Below are 20,298 nucleotides of genomic sequence, written 5' to 3'. Positions count from 1 at the left end.
AGGGTAACAACCACAAAAAAACCTGAAAGAAGTAACCATACAATAAAAAAGTATTTCTCCCATCATCACCATCTCTACCTACCCAGTAAAGGCTTTAAAACTAGGTATAACATATGATTAATTTAACTGGATCAAATACACAATTTATAAAAAAGAAAAAAGATTGAAGGCAGTATCTCAAGTGCCTTTTCTAAAATCTGTGCCGATTCTCTCATGTTTGAGAACAGTGTTTAGTTTCACGTGCTTATCAAGCATCAAGCTCTAAGTATTCTCTGAGAAGGTCACTAAATGGACATTGTTTCTACATAAAACTGTGGATCTGGTTTCATAGAATACAAAACATCCAACAGAAATTAACAGGCAAAATTGTTTCACAATCTGACAATTTATATAACAATGGATTCCCTGAATTTCATTCCTAAAGGTATTCTGGAAAAATACTCTAAAAGGTAAGCACATGACCGCTCCTGAGGCATGGGGCTACCATGGAAAGCAACACTTGGTTGCTACATATATATTTAATCACATTCTTGCTCCCAAAATAAGAACAGCTTTTTAAAGTTGCTGTTATTATTTATTTCTGCTAGCAACTGTGAGTCAATTCAATAATTAGACAGGGAGCCAGACTACTGTGGTTCATGCATCAATGATATTGATGCAACCAAATTGTCCTTCTATTTCTTAATTTACTTTTCAATTTGCCTCTAGTGGAAATAGGGACATAATTTAAGGTCCAGAGAATTGTACAGGAAAGATAAAGCCAAAAATTAAGTCTAAAGAACTGTAATCCATGATGTAAAAATGCAGAAGAGAAAACAATTACATTTCAGAGTGCAGACTGAGTTTATAGGACTGACAGGTAGAAAATCTTTCATTTGTGTTGTAAAATAAAACAATCTGAAAGAGAACCATTGAGACAGACATATTTATGTTCTCGATTTTAAGCAGCAAGCACCCATTTTAACTTCAAATATATATTAGTATTGCACTGAAAATGAAATAGAATCCTAACTGGCTGCTCTTCTCATGTTACATTTCATCTCCTTTACACTCTGTAGTAGAAGGATTACATAAATGCTATGAAAACTGAAAAACTGAACTACCTAGTAGCTTACTGGTGAGTTGAAGAGCTCTAGCATTTAACTGTTTTACACAAAACTGCATGAGGCTGAAATACTCTTATCTCTAATCCTCAACTTACGTACAAAAGTATGCTAGACAAACCACTCTCAATGATTTTTTTTCTTTATGGCTCAGAATTATATGGAGAACAATCTCTGCTTTCCAAAACATGCTAAAACGTGTTTATACGGTGTTATTTAAAAATATGCAATGAATGAAGTGGCAAACCACTGAACCTTTAGCCACAAATTTTTCCATACCTCATCCTTACCAAAAATGCAGCTCAAATACATACAAGTTATGGCAAGAATAAGTATCTTCCCAAGATTTTTAGGTATGAGAAATTCCTGTGTATCATTAAATATAGAAAAATATTTTTCTATATTCTAGAATATAGAAAAAACAGAAGTGATCCATTAAAACAGAAATTTGAATCTAAGTATTTGCATGCAGCTCAAATTTCAGTATTTTCTACATCAGGCACAAAAATGAGCACAGACTTCTGTTAGAAGTTACACAGCCTCATCCAATGAGCTTTATTAGAAATTTTATTTTAGCTCATTGTTTTTGTGAATCAGCCTTTTCCTTTAAAAATGTAATTAAAATAAACAGACAAGTGAATATTCAATTTCTGAAGTTGTAATCAGACTGCTCCACGGGAGTAGCACAACTAGAGGCAGTATTTCTATCCTTACCCCACCCATTTACACTCAGAAGTTTTATTGCACACCGTTAGGAGACTGCCAGCACTACTCAAGAATATGGGTTGAATTGAGCCATGAGCTGTGGTGGGATGCAGAGAAGTCTCTCCTAAGCATTATTCATTTGCTAAATGCTGTCAGTGTACTACTGCTTTACAGGCAGATAGTAAGAGGATTCACCTTCAATCTGGTTTTGAAAGCTTCTATATCTAGTATCTAGGTGACAGTATAGCCTGCTCTCAAGAAAGTATTTCAAACTGCTTTGTGTTCAATGTACAAGACTCTAGCTCTTTATAATTGGAAACCAGTGTCTGAACTCTCGGCCTTCCAGGCACACTGAAACAACACAGGGGAACGGAGTAGCAACACCTCAGGTTGTATAAGAGGGAATTAAGCAGAAGCCTCTCCTAATAACAGTTTGCTCACCTGAAAGTCAGACAGGCAAGCAGACCCTGCTGTGCAACTTCTGCAAAGGCAAAGAGCTGAACTGTTTGCAATCAGCATCTCCTTCTTTCTACCTCCCACCCTCAAAACAGAGCACTAGCTCAGATAATCAGTAAAAGTATTTGCACACAGCAGTTTTATACTTGTTGAACCAGGTTCCTCAACAAAAATGCTGTGGCTTTTTTCAATGACTGTGTTACTTGAAAATACTTTGCATAGGTTTCATCTATTCCACTCTCAGAAGATTACAATGAAGGACTGTCAGCAACCTACCCAGTCAAAGAAAATTGGAAAAAAGGAGAGACTCCAGCTGTATGGATAGGCATAACATACAGCAGGATACAAGGCTCAGGTGCAAATTTGCCATGCTCAGTCTTAAGCATCAATTGTTCAAAAACCCTACTTCTGTCATTACAATTGGGTTCACTGAATTACAAGGCAAAACAATAGGGTGCTAAAATTTTTTTTTAAATACAGAAAATCGGACTACAGACATACTCAGAAAAGAAAAAAAGAAATAAGAAAGTACTATATATTGGTAAAAAAAATTAGAAATAACAATGCCAGACATACATACCCAGTTTTAGGGCAGAAGGAGTCACTTCAATCTCACCACCAATCGGCTGAAAGGCAGCCAGCTGTGCTGCTACCTCCGTCTCAAAAGAGTCTGGGCTATTTCTGTCTGTCAAATTGCCATTGGTGCCATCAGTCTTATGGTGAGTTTCTTGCTCATCATAAACAGCAATCAGCTATCAAAACAAAAGATAATACAGTTTGTATATTTAAAGTATTCCCAAGCTTTACTTTTTTTTTTTTTAAAAAAACAAAACTTGTCCTTCATTGGGAGTACAAAAACTTTCATAACAGCTAACAACAAACATACAGATTCAGGAAAGCACATACATTTGTGTTTAAATACATTGACTTCAATATGACTTAAGTATATGCTTCAGCACTGCCCTGTGCTGACATGCTTTTTTCAGAGCTAGCATGCTACCATTAGTGAGCATTTTACATCGTTACAAAACATTTAGGGATGAACATGCTTAAAAACACAGAATAGCACTTAATTCCTGGGGGTGGAGGCTGTTATTATTTTAAAAAATTTAGTGCTACTGACTGACACACTGCACAAAAGTAACACAACCATGGAAGCTGTACCAAGTGAGCCAATACATGTTTTATTTATAAGTACATAATAATTACATTCCAAGGACAAGATACATCCACACAGTGACAGAGTGCAGAGTATTCTTGGTCACTCAACCTATGCCTCTGTAAGGCTGAAAGTTTCTTGGTCCAGCCCAGTACACATACAGACACACACTCTCCACACACCATGTACCTATCATCTCCCCCCATTCTCTCCTGCAAGCTTATACCAGGTACATTGTTTCTGAAAACTGTCCTTCAGTCACTGACTCTTCCAGTCTCAGGCTCACAGGAAGGTCAAGACTAAGCAATGACAGACTGCAAAGTGTACTGTACAAACTCACATTAATGTTGATGTGAAAATGCTAAAAAAAAAATCACAAAAAAAAATATTTTTTTTTGCCTCAGCTAACCTGGCCTTTCTCAAGAATCTTCCTTTTGGTCCCTACTAATACAAAGTGATCAGATAACGTGCATATAGCTTCATCCACATGTGACTCGGATACACATGGCTGGGTGTAAACTGCATTACAGTTCCAGGAAAACAGTTAACTCTGTTCTAGTTCTGGAAAAACAAAAAAAAAATTGATTAATTCCCAATTAATTCAAACAAATTAGAAGACTTATCGTGTCCTGACCCCCAGAGCCCTCTCCCAGAGCAGAGGAGGTAACAGCAGCAGTTCAAGCGCTTTTCCTGCCCCGCTACCTGACATGGGATAGTTCTCATGCCATACAATGACAAACACTTTGCCTACGAAGCATTGTACAAGGTATCTTCATCTTAAGGTGTTAATTTATTTCACTTTTTCTGAACTCTTAGGATTATCCTAAAGTAGTCTTTCATGATTAGCTAAGAAAAACAACACACACAACTGGTTAGACGTCAAGATATACACAGAAACAAGTTTAAAGGATTGATTTACTACTTTCTGTGTTACTTTAACGGTATGCATGCACACTCTCTGTATAAAAATATTAGTACATCAAATCTCCTCTGACACTTCCAAGAAGTATCAAAAATTATATCCTATGATAAATAGTATACTGAAACAGAGAGACAAACATTTAAAGGAACTCAACTTGCCTAAGAGAAGAAATGAATATATGAGGGAAAAGAACAGAAAAACAAAAAAAAAAAAATCCTGAAGTGCTTCTAAGGAAGAAACTGACATTTTCAGGTCTTCCACTCATTTATAATTTGGTTGCTAGAAATGTGTCAGCCTACATTCACCAATGCATATTTCAGAGACACACAAACCCCCTTAAATAATTAGGTAGAAAACTTGCTCTGCTTTTCCATATGGAGCCTGTTCCCTTTCCACGGCCATACAACTAACTCTTACAACACACAATTTGGTTTTTTTATTTGTCCAAAGCATATAGGAAAGATTAATTCCAGTAACAAAGACAACTTTGTACCTTAGTCCTGCATTACAGAGAAACTACCCAGGTATTCACACTGCATTCATCACCAGGCTGTTGCTATGCCCCACAACTACATACAGCCTTAGAGCCAGACACCAGCACATCACAGAAATTTTCTTCGGTACCCAAAAAAACCCCCAACCTATGGTGTCTTTCATTTGTTTCTAAAATGACTATTCATGTTCATGTTATTATGTAAGTCCATCATGATTCAAGAAGTTCTATAACTGTTGCCCACCAAAAGGTTTGCTTTCTCAATCTCAATTTTGCTGTGGAAACTTTATTTCTAAGAAAGAGGCTGTTACTAATGAAGAGGAAATTTGAGATTGCGTAGGACCGTGGCACTAAGAGCACTTTAAGCAATAATAGGACATGAAGTTCACTTGAGCATTTGCAATGTAGAATAGAGTAAATGGAGCTCAGCTGTAATTTGACAGGAATAAATAAGTGAATTCCTCAACTGGACTAAGCTGAGTTTCCCCATGGTTTCACACACTAGCATATTATACACTATATTATGTTGTAAGACTCTCCACTTACTGCCCCAGGATGTTGCAGAGACCAAAAGCAGGGACTGGCTAAAAATATTGGAGAAACTGATGGAAAAGACTAGCAAGAACTGTTAAATGGAAAGACGCAAGCACTACCTCAGACTCAAAGGCCCCCAAAACTCATAGTAGTAAAAACCAGAAAGGTAAACCAGAAGAACATTGACCTTATTATCACCCTATTTCTATACGCTTTCTTCAAGTGTTTTCCACTGGTGACTAGCAGACAGCAGAGCAGCGACCTGGCCCTGCGCTGCCACTCTTGCAGGCTCACACGCATTACGGTACTATCGCATACTTAGGTTTCTAAGCACTATACGTTTTCCTTACTCCCCTGAAGTTCAAATGAAACTTTAGCAGAAATGGTAATATAAAATCATTTTAACAGACAAATAAGGTCACAGACAGACTTCCAATGGCTGTAAGATATGATAGCTTACCCCCAGCCAGCCCAGAAAGGCCAACCGCATTATGGCTACACCACCATAATTTCACTGGCTCCCTGGGACCCGTGCTCCTGCTCCTACCCCCTGTGCACCATCTTCTGCGGCAGGTGCCATGGCCCGTGCCTGCCTGGTCACGTACGTGCCTCTCCTCACAGAGGTGGCCCAGCAGGGACCCACCCGGCAGGTACAGAGGCTGCAGCTGCCGGGCGGTGGGGCCTGGGGCATCGCCCCTCCGGCTGCTCCCTCTGAGGGCTGGCGGAGTTGTTCTGTCTGTGTGTGCCTGCACCTTGGGCTCAAGCAAGGGCTGATGCGTTCAAAGGACTTGGTCTGCAGAGCGTCGAGGACATTAGTGAATGACCCAATCTGCAGAGGGTTTAGGGTGTTAGTTGTGTAAGAGGAACTGATCTGCAGAGGGTCCAGGTTAAAACAAAGTTGTGATTGTAACAACAACTTTGCTGTGCCGTTGCTCCACTGAGGATCCCTAAAGCAGCAGCCCCAGTGTTGGGTGACATTGCCCAAGAGCTAACAGTTTATAAGTCAAATGATGGGCTTGACAGCTGACCAGAAACGAGTGGGGTTCAGGCATAATGACATAGAGAAATCACAGTGCCTGAAAGTGGATAAAACCCCCACACCTTCACCTGCCTAATTATATGGAAGGATTGCAAATAGTTTGATGATTGGACCAGTTCTGCATCCTAAAGTAGCTGCCATTTTCATTCACTTATCAAGAAAGTTCAGCAGATGGAGACACATCAGCTCCTCTCCTCCCAACTCCCTCAGCAGTCAGGAGAAAGAGACACCTCCACCACCAACCCTTTTCCAGCCCTATCCACGCCAGCACTCTGTTTCCATACTCCGTGCTGGAGCAGGCAGGGCAGAGGTGCAAGCCAACAGCAGGCAAACACCCGCCACAGAGCCTGGCCTGGGGCCAGAAGGTTTCATCCAAGCTAAACCACATAGGCCTCACGCCCATCTGAAAGCCAGGAAGCTTCTCGCTGCTGTCATTCTTCGAGTGACTTCAGCAAAAAGCCCGCAGTTCCCTAGTCTACACCTAAGCACTATTTTAACAGATTGAACAAAATGAAGAAAATGTATTTCTTTACAGTTTGGAACACACCATTAAGTAAGTGACATGATCTAAACTCCCATTTTTTAGAGAGTGTGGAAAGGAGATACTTCAGTACTCCATGTGGAGGTAGCAAAGGTGCAATGCCTTTCCTCACCAATGAAATAAACAGCCATTTGTTTTCTAAAATGTTTATTTGGGAGAGAACTCCTCAGGACTGCAGTTGCAGGAGCACCTTATCAGTAGCAATTCTAACATACATAAATACACTGCTAATCAATCAAAGTATTATAAATTATCAGCTTCAACCTTTCAAAAGTAATTAATACAATTAAGGTTATGTAAATTAACTATTCAAAAATAATTGTAGTAATTGATTTCTCATTTCCAGTATGGAAAATTCTTTAATTGGATCAGACTTCAAACCTCTTCTGATGGAAAAGAGCTTCAGAACACATTAAGAAATCTCCCATAAACATATCATGACAACAATATTGTTTGCAACACTAGTTTATTCTTTACAGTTCAATATTTATAAACATTGAGAGTTCGGTAGGTCAGCTGATGTTTTTTCTTGAATATATCAAAATATTACTCTAGACATTTTTAAACTGTAGAAGTTATGCTGGTGCTCTGTTGTGGTTTTTTACACTTGCTCTACTCAAGCATCTCCTTTTTTAAAATGTTATTTAAATAACATTAACATTTACTGTGAAAGATATCTATGTATTTCCATTTAGGTAAAATGCTTCTACCCCAGTATTATTGTAATCTCTATTAACCTACCAGTGACCTAGACAATCAATACATTATCAAAATTTAGCACTTAACTGTCATTTTTGAGTAATGAGCTCCTCCCTACTGATACTGACGTAGTCACAACACAAGGCAGCAATAATGGACAGTTCTATTTTATTAGCATTTTTGCTGACTGTTAAGTGGCAAGCTTATTACAAGGCAATGTAGTATGGCCAAATTTTAACTTTCCTTGCTGTCCTATGGCACAGCTCTTTCAATAGTTTACTGATATTTCAATTGCAAAGCTTGCAGAAAAGTAAAACAAGATTATGTAAAAATTATGTGACTATATTCCCAAACATGCAGAGCAACACACACACATTCAACTAAAATCAACCCTCATATACAAAAAGATAGGTAAATACCAATAGCAGGCAATGATGTTACTAATTGAAAGGGGCTGAACACCAGGGAACTACCGGCCACTAAGACACAGAAAACTGATGCAAGGTTTCATTAAAAAAAAATTCCCTGCAAGACAAGTGTTCCCCTACCTCTGTTCCCATGTGAAATGTTACGTTTTCCAGGGGCTCTGAGTCCTTCCCAAATGAGTTGCACTCACCTCCATAAGCCCAAGCTGCAGCAGCTTTGCTGTCACTCTGTTTGCAGGCACCTGCAGAACCGTGTTCAAGCACAGAGCTCATGTGCATACACTGTGGCCATGCTTCACTGTGTGCTGGGATATACACCATACACACAAGGAGCAGTAAAAAGAAGTCCTTCTAAACTAAAGTTGCAACAGGTTTGGTTTAGTCCTTGCTAATTAAGCTCAACTAAATACAAACAATTTCATACAGTTTCAGAACTTCAAAGAAAAACATCCTCACCTTTGAACAAATAGCAGAACTTTACAGATCTTGCTTTAAGGCACTTGTCTGTTAAACCAGAAACAGCTGATTTTCCATTGCCCTATACACCATTTTAAATAAAAGGTTTCATAATTATTTCTGTCTTCAAACTACAACTTTGACAACTAGATTACTGTTAATAAGGTTAAACCCTGTATATTTTACTAGCTTTTCTGTACTGAATTAGAAAACAGACACCACTATTTCCTTTCTGACCCCGAACACCAGGCATGTACACAAGGTACTAAGGAAAAAAAGGTATAATAAAAGCTTGCTTGCAATTAAATTAATCAGCTTTCAATTACTGTCAGGATAAAACCACTAAGAGAAGTTCTCAGTCATAGGCAAGCATCAGTACATGATTGAAAAGATGCAATTTTCCACAGCTGAAATAATACATTCAAAAGCACAAAAAGGAATAAAGGTTCAACTTGTATTAAATTGTTCATTCAAGTTGGATGGAAATTTTTCCCCTTAATTTTTTCACATTCAAAACTTTTATTTACATTCTTCTCTCACTATGGACCACAAAGGTAGTAAAAATGTTTTGTTCAAGACATGTTTGTTTCCTGTTCAGATACTGCCTGTCCCTGACTTCCACAGTTTCTTTAAGAAAAAAGTCTGTGTTTTTTTAACCATATCTGTACTTCTGACAGCCCCTGTGGGAGTGATTATTAGTTACTTATAAAATGATGCAGCAAAACACTTATCCCTTTTTTGGATCAAATAGTAAAGACTTTTCACACAAAACACTCGCATCTTAACAAAAGAGCTGTCAGGAGGGGTGAATGAATAGCTCTGTGACTGTTTTGCCAAACTTTGTGACATAAGGAGAAGCAATGGCTCAAGCTACAGCAGAAAATTACAGTCATCACAGCATCACATTACCACGTTCTCTGATTCCTCAATTTGGGATCTGTAGGAATAATCTGGTATTTGTCCCTACACATACAAAACAGAGCTAGAAATACACACAGTGTTTCTCTATGTGACACAATGATACCAGAATACAGCAAAGTTCAAAGTAAAATTAAAAAAAAAATATTTAAAGATCAGAATTTCATTTCTCCTCAGACACCACCAGACACAGATGGAGAAAGGCTGCAGTTGACAGAAGCCTACACATGACCAATGCAAAAAAGGAAAAGGGATCCTCTCCTCTTTTTTTCTTTTCTCCTTTGTTTCAGCAAGGCTATGTGTTTTGTCAGTTCTTTACTCCAGCCATCTAAGACATTCGAGCACCAACATCAACACAAGATAAAAACAAAGTTACTTCTTTAGTCAGCAGTTTGCACCAGGCCATCTTAAGTTCAAAGTCTGACACCTACTTTGAGGCTGCAGTGGCCTGACTTTTCTCCTTTCCCAGCCACTAGTTTCTACTCCTCCTTCACACAAGTGCTACAACTTCCTAGATCCACAGTGAGTCAGTTCAGGGAACTAAACCAGGAAGAAAAGCAACTCTCCATCACCAGCTGCTTCAGCTCTGTGAACCACACAAAGCAAACTTCTGTCAACACATCACAGAGTTAACATCTCCTTAGACTACCACTGTCTGTAATCTTGCAGTAGTGTCGTATCTCTGTCTCTTTTAATGAAGATGTACCAACGTTTGCACCCCTGCTCCCATGACAGCACAGTAGAGCTTCATAACATACATGTTATGAAGTCTGAACACAACAGCAGGAATGTTTCTGCAGTTCTCTCAAAGAGTTCATCTTACTAACAGAAACTCTTCTACAGGCATGGATTATACTTTTAACTTATGTCCACAATGGGACAACACTTTAGATCGAGGCAAGAAAGTAAAGTGTACCATATGTTGAACAAAAAGAATTCATACCACCACTGTGGAAGTTGTCTCAGAACTCCACAAACTCATTAATGTAAAATCAGATTTTATATATTATTTATAAAAGACTTCTGTTCAAATGGTTAAAAGATGAAAGACTGGTGACGATGCAATATAGACAGAACTAAGGTAATTAGGGTACCTCAAAAATGGATGAAAGTGTTATTTAATTTTTCAATTTAAAACTTTCCTGGAGCTCTACAGCCTTTCTTCAATGTTCTTTCAAGGCATTCTTCTGGTATATACTGATAAGTATTTGAAATGGTATTCTTGCATAATAGTTTGCCTTGGAATTTCTTTAACTTAAAATAAAGGCTGTCAAGGAAAAATACCAATATACACACCATATGGCAGCCTTCCTTCCTCACACCTACGTATGAAAACAAATTACAGATACATTACATGAAAGCTATGGTGATCAGCTCATCTTGTTTACCTACATGCCAAAACTACATACACCAAAGTATCTTCCCAAAGACTACCTGGCTTTTCCTACCCTTATTGTTCAGATTTCTTTTGGTACTGTCTAAAAGCAGCCAAGAACAGAATCCTACTGCACACAGTATAAACACTGGTAGCCTCCTATCTCGAAACTTTTCAAGGATACAAGGAAAATACGAAATAGGAAAAGAAGCATCATGCCTAAAACAAGAGAGACCAGACCCAGCCCAAGTCCCAGTTCTTTCTGTGGGAAGGGAAAGGAGTGTCCTGGTAACAGGGAGGGATCCTTACCCAAGTGACAGTGCAGTATTAGCACAACCCAAGGGACACAGCAGGGGACAAAATGAAGAACTGAGGGTGGAATATGAGATCAGGTTTAAATGCACAGGGCCACTGGAGGTCCTCAATACTGCCAAATGCTTCAAATTTCACCATAAACGGGTGCTATGGCAAGAGGTAATACTTTAAAAATAATAATTTTCTTCATAAATTAAGCTGAGATTTTCAAATCATCACTAAGCTGTGAAAATTTGTCCAAACAGTGAGATACCAATTGTTTCCAGTCTTCACATTTTAATCAGCAGATCTACTTCCCAAGAAATTTGGAGTTGCTCTTCTTGCCCATCACTTACTACATTTAAAAGAGAATAAATTAGACACAGCAGTGTGTAAAGAAAGAACTGCATGTTAAGCCTCTGGAGCTCCTTCCCCAGCTCCTCCCCACTATGCCTGTGCTAGCTATGGCACTACCAGTCACCCAATGGGATTTTTATTTGCTGAAGAAATATGCTGACTGCATTTACTTAAATTTATTAGATTTGTGGTTACTGACATTACAGCCATCGGAGGAGGTTCAAACTCTCCATTATTTCGGGGAGATCAAAACTTGTGGACCACTTTGTTACTACAAGTCTTGCATTTAACTCTCAGTCTTATCACTGGATTTGGGTAGCTAGCTAAATTTATGAACCTGAGTTTCCAGATCTCCAAGAGTTTCTTAATAGCCTGATATAATTTCTGTCTTTTGGTGTGTGTTTTTATTTTAATTGCTATTTTGGGAAGGTCCTCAACTACTCTAGGGAGGTTGGGAAAAAAAAAACAACCAAACAACCGTATTAAGAAATCATGCCTGAGAAAACCCTTTTGTGCACGCTTTTCACAAAGTCTAGCTGCTGATTTGATCACACACATAAAAACAAAAGATATCCTTATCTTCCTGTTATTTCCCTGTAGCTGAACTGGCAGGTTTGGGGGTTGCTTTTCTTTTTTTTGAAAGGTCATGGCAAAATTAAAAAAAAAAAAAAATCTACCTGATTGATGAGACCTTATATACTACTTCTTCCTGTCCAACCTATTCCTTTGTGGGCCCACGTGACTGTACTTCAAACAATGCAGCTGATTGGGTACTTAACATTGATATTTGTGGCAAAGTTTGATGAGCCCTTCAAGCATGACTGAGATGTAATTTTTTAAGCCACTTAGTAACTACTTGAGAGCTGTTATGGAGATCCATAGTAACAATACAGACATTCCTTGAGGGTTGACTCTGGGTAGCTTCCCTGGCAGATATAAATGCTAGTGCTAAAATGTCAAGGATTTATAATTATGATGGCGGATGCATAAAACACATAAAACAAGCCTTATTAGGGTTGATTGAAGTAAATATAGCAAAGGACATTCCTCCTTTCTTCTGTAAAAGATTCATGTTCAATGCTATTTGTAGCCTGTCACACTCATTATGTTTTCATGTGAAATAGCTTCTGAGTTTTGCTAGATAACGACTGCCCTTTGGTTTTATTCTTTCTCTATCCAAGTGAAAAAACAAATGGAAGGGGGACTGTAAAATGCAAGACTGATTATTTCCTTTCTGTTTACCTTGAAACTGAGTACTTTCATCTATATGGACCTTACTGAAGACGAACTAATTTTGGAGAGTCCATTTAAAATGGTACTATAAAAATGTAGATACTAATATCAAAGACTACATTACTTACTAGAACCGTGCTTGTTAAACACACTTATTGTAATCAGTCTTTGAAAAGGAAAAATTTACTGTGCCATGGTATCTGAAATAAAGACAGTTTATCCTTAGAAATGCAAGTAACAGTTACTATATTGTGGGTAAACATCAATAAATGTTCACTTTTGTAATATGAAATATAGTAATTGCATAATATGAATTATCTTACCTTAAAATACTACTTTAATGCTACATTAACAGCTTAGTCCAATTCCATTGGCAAACCTCCTATGGAACACACAATAAAACAAGCCAATAACAGCATAAAAACCACTTGATAGAAAGAGCATCTTTATTGAACAGAGAACACACAGTAACACTGGATACTCCAAGTCACACATGGAAGTGACACAAAGGGGTGGAAAGCCATACGAGGAGACCTCAAGCTGCTACCAATTCCTACTGCAGCACAAGGCGTTCCTGCAGCCCACTCTTACTTTAGCAGGCACCTTGCCTGCTATTCAGCAGACCTCTCCAGCAAACCGTATTGACCTCTTCTTCCAACCTTCTCACCTGTTCCGGATGCTTTTGAAGTCCTGGAAAAGCTGATGGGTTGTAAAAATCCAGCCTGTTGGGCACTCCCAATTTAAGACACAAAGAAATGTTTAAGTGGACTGCTGCTGAGCATTTAGTTAAAGACAAAGCTGCAAGAAGAAACTGAGCAGCTCTTGGACTCATAAACTTCCTCATTGCTGGGGGTTTTTCAACAGGGTTTCTATGGAACCCCAAGTGGGTACAAACAAGCATCAATACAGCTAGGACAGAATCATGTGCAAGGTGGTTGCAGTCATGTGGATTCACACTTGCCAGCACCCACAGTACCCTCAGTCCTCCTTTCCAGTAGTTTCCTTCTCACTCTACTCATACCCTGGGCATACTTTTCAGCCCATCCATATGCATGTTTGTGGACTCTCCCAAATCCCCATTAGCTGTCTGATCACTATGATGCCATTTAAGGTGGCTGAAACACTGCACAGCTTTGTATAAAAGGGGCAGAAGCTGATAGGGAAGCAAGAGAGAGACTGCTCCCTACTAGCTTTCCCCATTCCAGTCACATCTGATCTGGATATAGAAACTCACAGGGCTGAGAGGGAGGTGGGAAAAAATGAATTTAGGGAGCCCATCATCATTTCTCATAACTGCTCTGCTTCTGACCCTACTTAGAAGCATTAGCCTTCAGTACACTGCCAGATGTACTTGCAGTACCAACAATTTTCACTTTTTCTCTCTTTTCTAGTGTCTCAACTGCATATAATGAATACAAAATTTAAGGAAGTGGAGTCCTCCAAGACAGCTTGTTAACCTTCAGATTATATAAACATGTGAAAATCCTCAGAAATTTAAACCAAAGTAAACTGTGGTGAAGAGTGATAATGATACCATGTCAGTAAGATCACAGGGTATGGTTGAAATTCTTAGGAATTTGCATGGCTCTTCATACTCTAGGCAATCATTTATGATGTTAAAAAGCATTCTGTATTTGTAACTAAGCACTTCAACTTTACTATCTTTTCCAGATTCCCGTCTAATGAGTAGGGCCCACAGAACAATTCACGCTGGAAGAGACCTCTGGAAGTCACTGGTTCAGTCCTTCACTCAACATAGGGCTGCACTGGCACTTAGCTCAAACTTTAAAGGCTGGCTCAGGTTGCTCAGAGACCAACCCAGTTTTGTGCATCTCCAAGGGTGAAGATTTCACAAGTCTCTGGGCACCTGTTCCAGTGCTTGACTACCCTCATGATGCAAAAAAAAAAAAAAAAAAAAAAAAGTTTCTCATATCTTATTAGTGTCTTCCTCATGACCACTTAATGTCCATTAACTCTTGTCTTCTCACTGCACACATTCAAGAAGGTAGGGTGTACTCTCTTCTACACCCTCCCACTAAGGACTTGTAAACAGCAGTAAGATTCCCCCTTATCCTGTGAAGTTCACTCACCCTCTCACCCCACATCTCGTGTTCAATTCCTGAACATTTTGGTGACCCTGTGCTCAGCTTGCTCCAAGCAGGTCAATGTCTTTGCACAAAAGAGACCAGAACCAGACACAATATTCTAGCCATGGCTTCACAAGTGACAAAGAGAGGGGAAGAATTTCTTCCCTTGACTTGATGACTACACTTCTGCTAACCACGTGAATGCACATTTAGCCGTCTTAGCTGTAAAGCTCAGAAAACCCCAGAACTTCTACCAAGTCACACTTTGCCTGCCCCCCCCCCCCCAATTTGACAGCATACATCATGTGCAAAAATAAGTTTTTGCTTTGGCCACAATTACTCATTGACAGCATATGAATTAGCTGTTTATTTGTTTTAAAATGGCTTTGATCTTTTCAGAGGACATTATGGGATGGGGGAATGGAACTTCAGAAGTAAAAAAAAAAGCAGCACAAAAAAGACTTGAATTGTAAAACCCATCAGAAAGTGTAAAACCATCTGTACAACATAACAACACAACAACTTTCATTAGTACAGACAGGCTTGATAAATCTTGGGATGTTGCCACACGTCATACAGTTCTCACACTATGTTTCTGTCTACGCAGAAAAACATTTCAGTATTTACAACTGCCAAGAGTCCTATTCTTACTGATGTCTAGCTTAGTGAGACTGCATTATTTGCCCTGTATCTGACAGTTTATATGTCAGGCTCTAGAAAGGCAAAAGTAAGCTTACAAAACTGGTTGTCACCTTGATGAGGAAAGGTCTGTCCCTAATGATAAACTAATGCTATCAGTCTCTACTAGTTTCTTATTAATTCTGTCAATAAACAGTAATCCTAGGGGGCTTCTAGTGCATTATAATAATGCATACATATCCCTTTGAAAAAACAGAAAATAAACACCTTTTGCCTTTCACACAGTGACCTCATTTTCAGAAGAGTCATAACCCTATATGCTACAGCAGCAGAAGTCAGCTGACCCTGACCTCAAGCAACCATGTCCCTAAAGAAAGCTCCTAAATGCCACGATCCTTTTAGGCATAAAATTTGAGACAGAAGAACAGAAGAAGGAAAGAAGTTTAGCAGAAATGCAATGGGAATATCACCAAAATCCTCAGTATGTATTTAGTAATTGGCTAGTTCGCATGGCTTGTTTTATCATACTCATTAACAGAAGACTACAAAGTCAATCATTGTCACTCACAGAAGAACTGTGTTTTCTGCCTTTTTTTAAGGCAAACCAGTTTAAGAAGTCTACAACAACTACAGAAGAAACCTATAAAGTTATGCTATCTCACAAGATCAGTAATACGCGGAATTGTGAAACATTCAGAAACTTTAAAAGAAGCGTGGTGGTTTCAAACACTGCAGTTCCAGAAATATCCATTCCCAAATGAACTACCAGAACAGAAGGACTAGAAAAAAAATATTTTGACTTGACATCTTAATGCACCATTACTGTGAAAACAATGAAACTAAAAGTAAAATTTCCAGAGATAGTCACAGCTCTGGCAATAACAAAAAACCCTTCAGTGACAATTACTCATTTCAGCAATCAGTTCATAACAGACATCCTACTGCTGCCTTGCTCATTATACTCCTTAAAAGAATGATCCACATGTTATAAATTTAAGTCATTTTTTACCCTAGCATTAGCTGCCCACAGCATAATTTCATAGTTGTTTCTTAATTTCTTAGTAAACAAATTATATGCTGACATCATCTTCAAGATCCACAGTAGAATTAAACATCGTACTTCAAGGTTTTCTGAGAGTTGGAATTCAGAATACAACTGAGAAAATGGTATTTGCAAAGTCAGTAGCAGCTATGTATGTATACGTGCATGTTATGCATCCCTTGGACATGAAATTTGTTTGCGAGATCTCACGTATGTACCCTTCTACTAGCCACACATTGGTACTTGTTATTCAAATATGAACACATCCCTATTAAAACAGAACACACAAGAAAAAATAACAACCATTCAGGAAATTACAACACTAGGTATGTTCTTGTCCTTCCACAACAGTATAGGATCCAAAAATAAAACCAAAGTACATTTTCCGTAAGTGATATTATAATTGCTTGCTAGATGGATTTTTGACATGATCCTCATTTCCAAGGCTGATTTTCAATGCCCTATTATGTATAGTGTTGATCATTTACTTGATGAAGAGTTTTGTAACATTTAGCTATAAAAATGTGGAATGCAAGTCTGACCTCTGAATGATGATTAAAATTATCTTAACATTTCTTAAGAAGACTCTTCTGTAAGAAAAGCATTGAAAGAAAAGGAAACTTCCCTGTTGTATGAACAGACCGCAAAATACCGAGCATGGTTTCTTACCTACACTAAACTAAAATTTTTTGTTAGATAATAAAAAACACTGAAGAATATATTCAACCAAGAAGTTGAATTCAATTAACAGATTCCTGTTACTCTGAAATACTGCTTTAATGTGTTCTGAAGCTTTCTTTTAAAATACAATTTCTTCATGCTTAGGGCATAGTTTAATTTTGATTACAGTAGTTTGAATACTCTGCAAAACAGTGATATGTCTTGGGAATAAATGACTTCAGACCATTCAGATCATTACTCAGAAATCTTAAATGTGATTTTTCAGAGAAGCTTGTTCATCCATTTTCCACTCCTCATTACAAATTATAAAGAAACCTATTCATAAAGCAAAGCATTTTTTATAAAAAAAACTCCCAAAGTGAATGATATACCAGGCTCCACTTTCAAAAGTAAGCTAAACTACTCAATAAACAATGCAATGGGAGAGGAGTAAAATACTTTCAGCTAATAGAAAATTCTCCCCAAATGATTCAGTCGTCATGATTCTTCAAATATCTTGAATATCATGAAGAGTCATCAAAACTGAAGCCACACAACTAGCCAAGTATTTTAGCCTCCTCCAGAAAAATTAACATTCCTATTCCTTGACCTATCTGTGCTGAGGTCTCACCAGACCCTGTAAATGGGAATTCATGGGTTTTTTACTACTAGTAGTTGAATGGATTCACAGTAGAATCACATTTGCCTTCCTCACTGCCATATCACCTCGTTACTTGACATTATTCTAACGGTCTGAAATATATGAATGTTCAAGTTGGTAGAAAATGCTAAAAACATTGATTCAGTTCTTTGTCTATTTTTATGGAAGATTTTTTAACACATTTTTTTCTTCCAATAAAAAAGTAATACTGCCACCCTATTACGAAAGTGACATTCTTGCTCCTCTGAAGCAGTTCCTCCATGCATACAGCTTTCCATTCTTCTGTGGCTACACCACACTGAGCATTCAGTCCCCCTCAGGTAAGCCACACTTTCATAATGGCACACTGTTCTTTGAGGCTTCCTAGGCTTTACAAAACCCAAGGAAAAAAAAATATCCACAAAAAAAAGTTCCAGACAAGTTAACAAATATATTCATGCTGCCTTGGATCCTTATCCTCCAGTCAAATTATTTTTTTTCCTAGAGACTAAGAGCTTTTTTTCACCCTTAGCTGAAATCAAGTCTCAGGGGTTCCTATCCAGCGTAAGTTAAATAGCTTTTTATTAGAAATGCAGCAGACACACACTGCAGAATTTGACGCTGGTCTTCAGAAAGATCCCCAAAAGTAACTTCACTTCTGATTTAAAGATCTGAGTGCCCAAACTACTTTAAAACAACAACAACAAAAACGAAAAACCAACACCCACCCCCCCAACCAAGACAAAAACAACCAAAAACCAAAACAACACACTCCACAGTGATGAATGGGAGCCACAACTGCCAAAGTGCCAAGGATGTCCACTATCCACTTTGACACAAATTGAAGAGTCAGATGTTTAAGAGGAGAAAAAAAAAAAAGCGCCACTTCTTTCTCCCTCCTCTCACAGTTTTAACTTTAATCTAAAAGTTAATTCAGGGCACCACACAGTCTGAGGCTGCAGACTGGAGCCCAAAGGCCAGGCTCAGTTTGGTTGCTCTTGCTTGCACCCTCCAGGCATTCCCTGCACAGAGATTCAGGGATTTCAGAAAAGCTGAGGAACAGAAAAAAACAGAAGTTCATCTACTCTTCACAGATATTAAGAGACAGGGGAGAATCTTCCAAGTATCTATTGCATGGGATATCAAAACAGAATTAATCACTGTGGGTGGATAAAAGACTAGGGTTTTTTCCTCACAGTTGCATTTGAACTTGAATTAGTTTTAAATAAGTTAGGCTAACACAAATCAAACACAAAGACATTACAACAGAAATGCAACAAGGAATATGCACACTAAACATCAGTTCTGGTCAAGTTTGTGGTAAACACTTAATTTTGCTCTGTGCCTTCTCCTATACGTTCTGTTTACATTACCTGGGAAAAATATACAGTTTTTAATCAAAATGAAGTTTGCAGAGCTGTGATTTCAGTCTGCTGATCCTTCCCTATGTCGGTAGTCTACTAATAACTAATTAGTCCTTGGCCTCTTGACCTTCAGGGCTTTAGTACAGGGGAGAGGCAAGAAAGACAGCTCCATCCTCTCCCCTGGGCTCCAGTGCAAAGTCATCACAATAATTACTAGAAGGCTTCTGCTAGCCTGCTAGCTACTTCTCTCCTTCCATGCTTTCAGACTCTACCAAGAAACTCTACAGCTTCTGTTGACCCAGCACTCATTCCACCAAGATTATAACAATTTATACTAATCGTTTCTGGTCTACTCTTCAACCACAACTTGGCAGCATGGAGAGAGATAAGGCTGCTGTGTAATCTGTTAGATAATGCAAATTAGACTAAAAATAGGAGCAGGATTCCACAGCCAATTCCTACCCTCCACAGGATTGCTCACAAGTTGCATGTTCCTGTGTAACATTTTAAGGAAACTCAAACTATTGAAGAGGGGAAAGCCTAGAGCTAACCACATGGAGCTAGAGCTTCCTGAAGAGATAAAATGACGAGCTCCTGACAGCCGTGGCTGCCACTTCTTGGCAAAGAATATATTCTCATTTCAGTTTATCTAGGCAATTCAATTCAACAATAAATTCATTCAAAATGAAAAATCAGCTGAGAACTGAAAAGCCAGGAAGCTTAGCAGGCTTACTTTCTTACAGCCCCTGAATAAAAACTAAATACAAGAGCTGAGCACCATTAGCTCCAAGACCCTGAAAGACTCCTCTTGGTCTCATCTACCCTATCAGCTGCACAGTCTATTATGCATCATCTGCAAACTGCTTCTGTTCAATATATCAGCTTTAAATGCAAAATTCTTCCCAATACACATCCAGAATGTTTCCCATTTTTTCTTAACTAAAATTCATTTTAGTTCTCTGCAGCTTTAATTGAACTTCAATTACTAAAACTAGCTTGACACAAGCCATGAAGAAATTAATATTCTACTAAATAAGAACTGTCACTCAGCATTTCCTAAGCTAAATGTAAAAATTAAGACTCTGAATAAATGTATGCTAAGTATCATTGCATAAATATGCATATAATGCATTTTCCTCTTTATAAAAAGTGTTGAA

The 20,298-nt window shown here is 38.3% G+C and overlaps 1 protein-coding gene across 2 annotated transcripts in view; it reads right to left on the bottom strand.

Moving 5' to 3' along the window:
* The window catches only part of PARD3B (par-3 family cell polarity regulator beta), a 431,776-nt gene that overhangs the window by 293,923 nt on the left and 117,555 nt on the right, over positions 1–20,298 (bottom strand). For both annotated transcript variants that reach the window (XM_074829348.1, XM_074829347.1), the window contains exon 3: positions 2,845–3,016. In XM_074829348.1, coding sequence (XP_074685449.1) covers positions 2,845–3,016 — 172 coding nt within the window. The remainder of the gene's footprint in view (positions 1–2,844; positions 3,017–20,298) is intronic.

This window comes from Strix aluco, chromosome 6, assembly GCF_031877795.1.
Source record: "Strix aluco isolate bStrAlu1 chromosome 6, bStrAlu1.hap1, whole genome shotgun sequence".
Classification (NCBI taxonomy): Eukaryota; Metazoa; Chordata; class Aves; order Strigiformes; family Strigidae; genus Strix; species Strix aluco.
The sequence above is the reverse complement of the archived record's forward strand: the minus strand, read 5'-3'. Positions and strand labels throughout refer to the sequence as shown.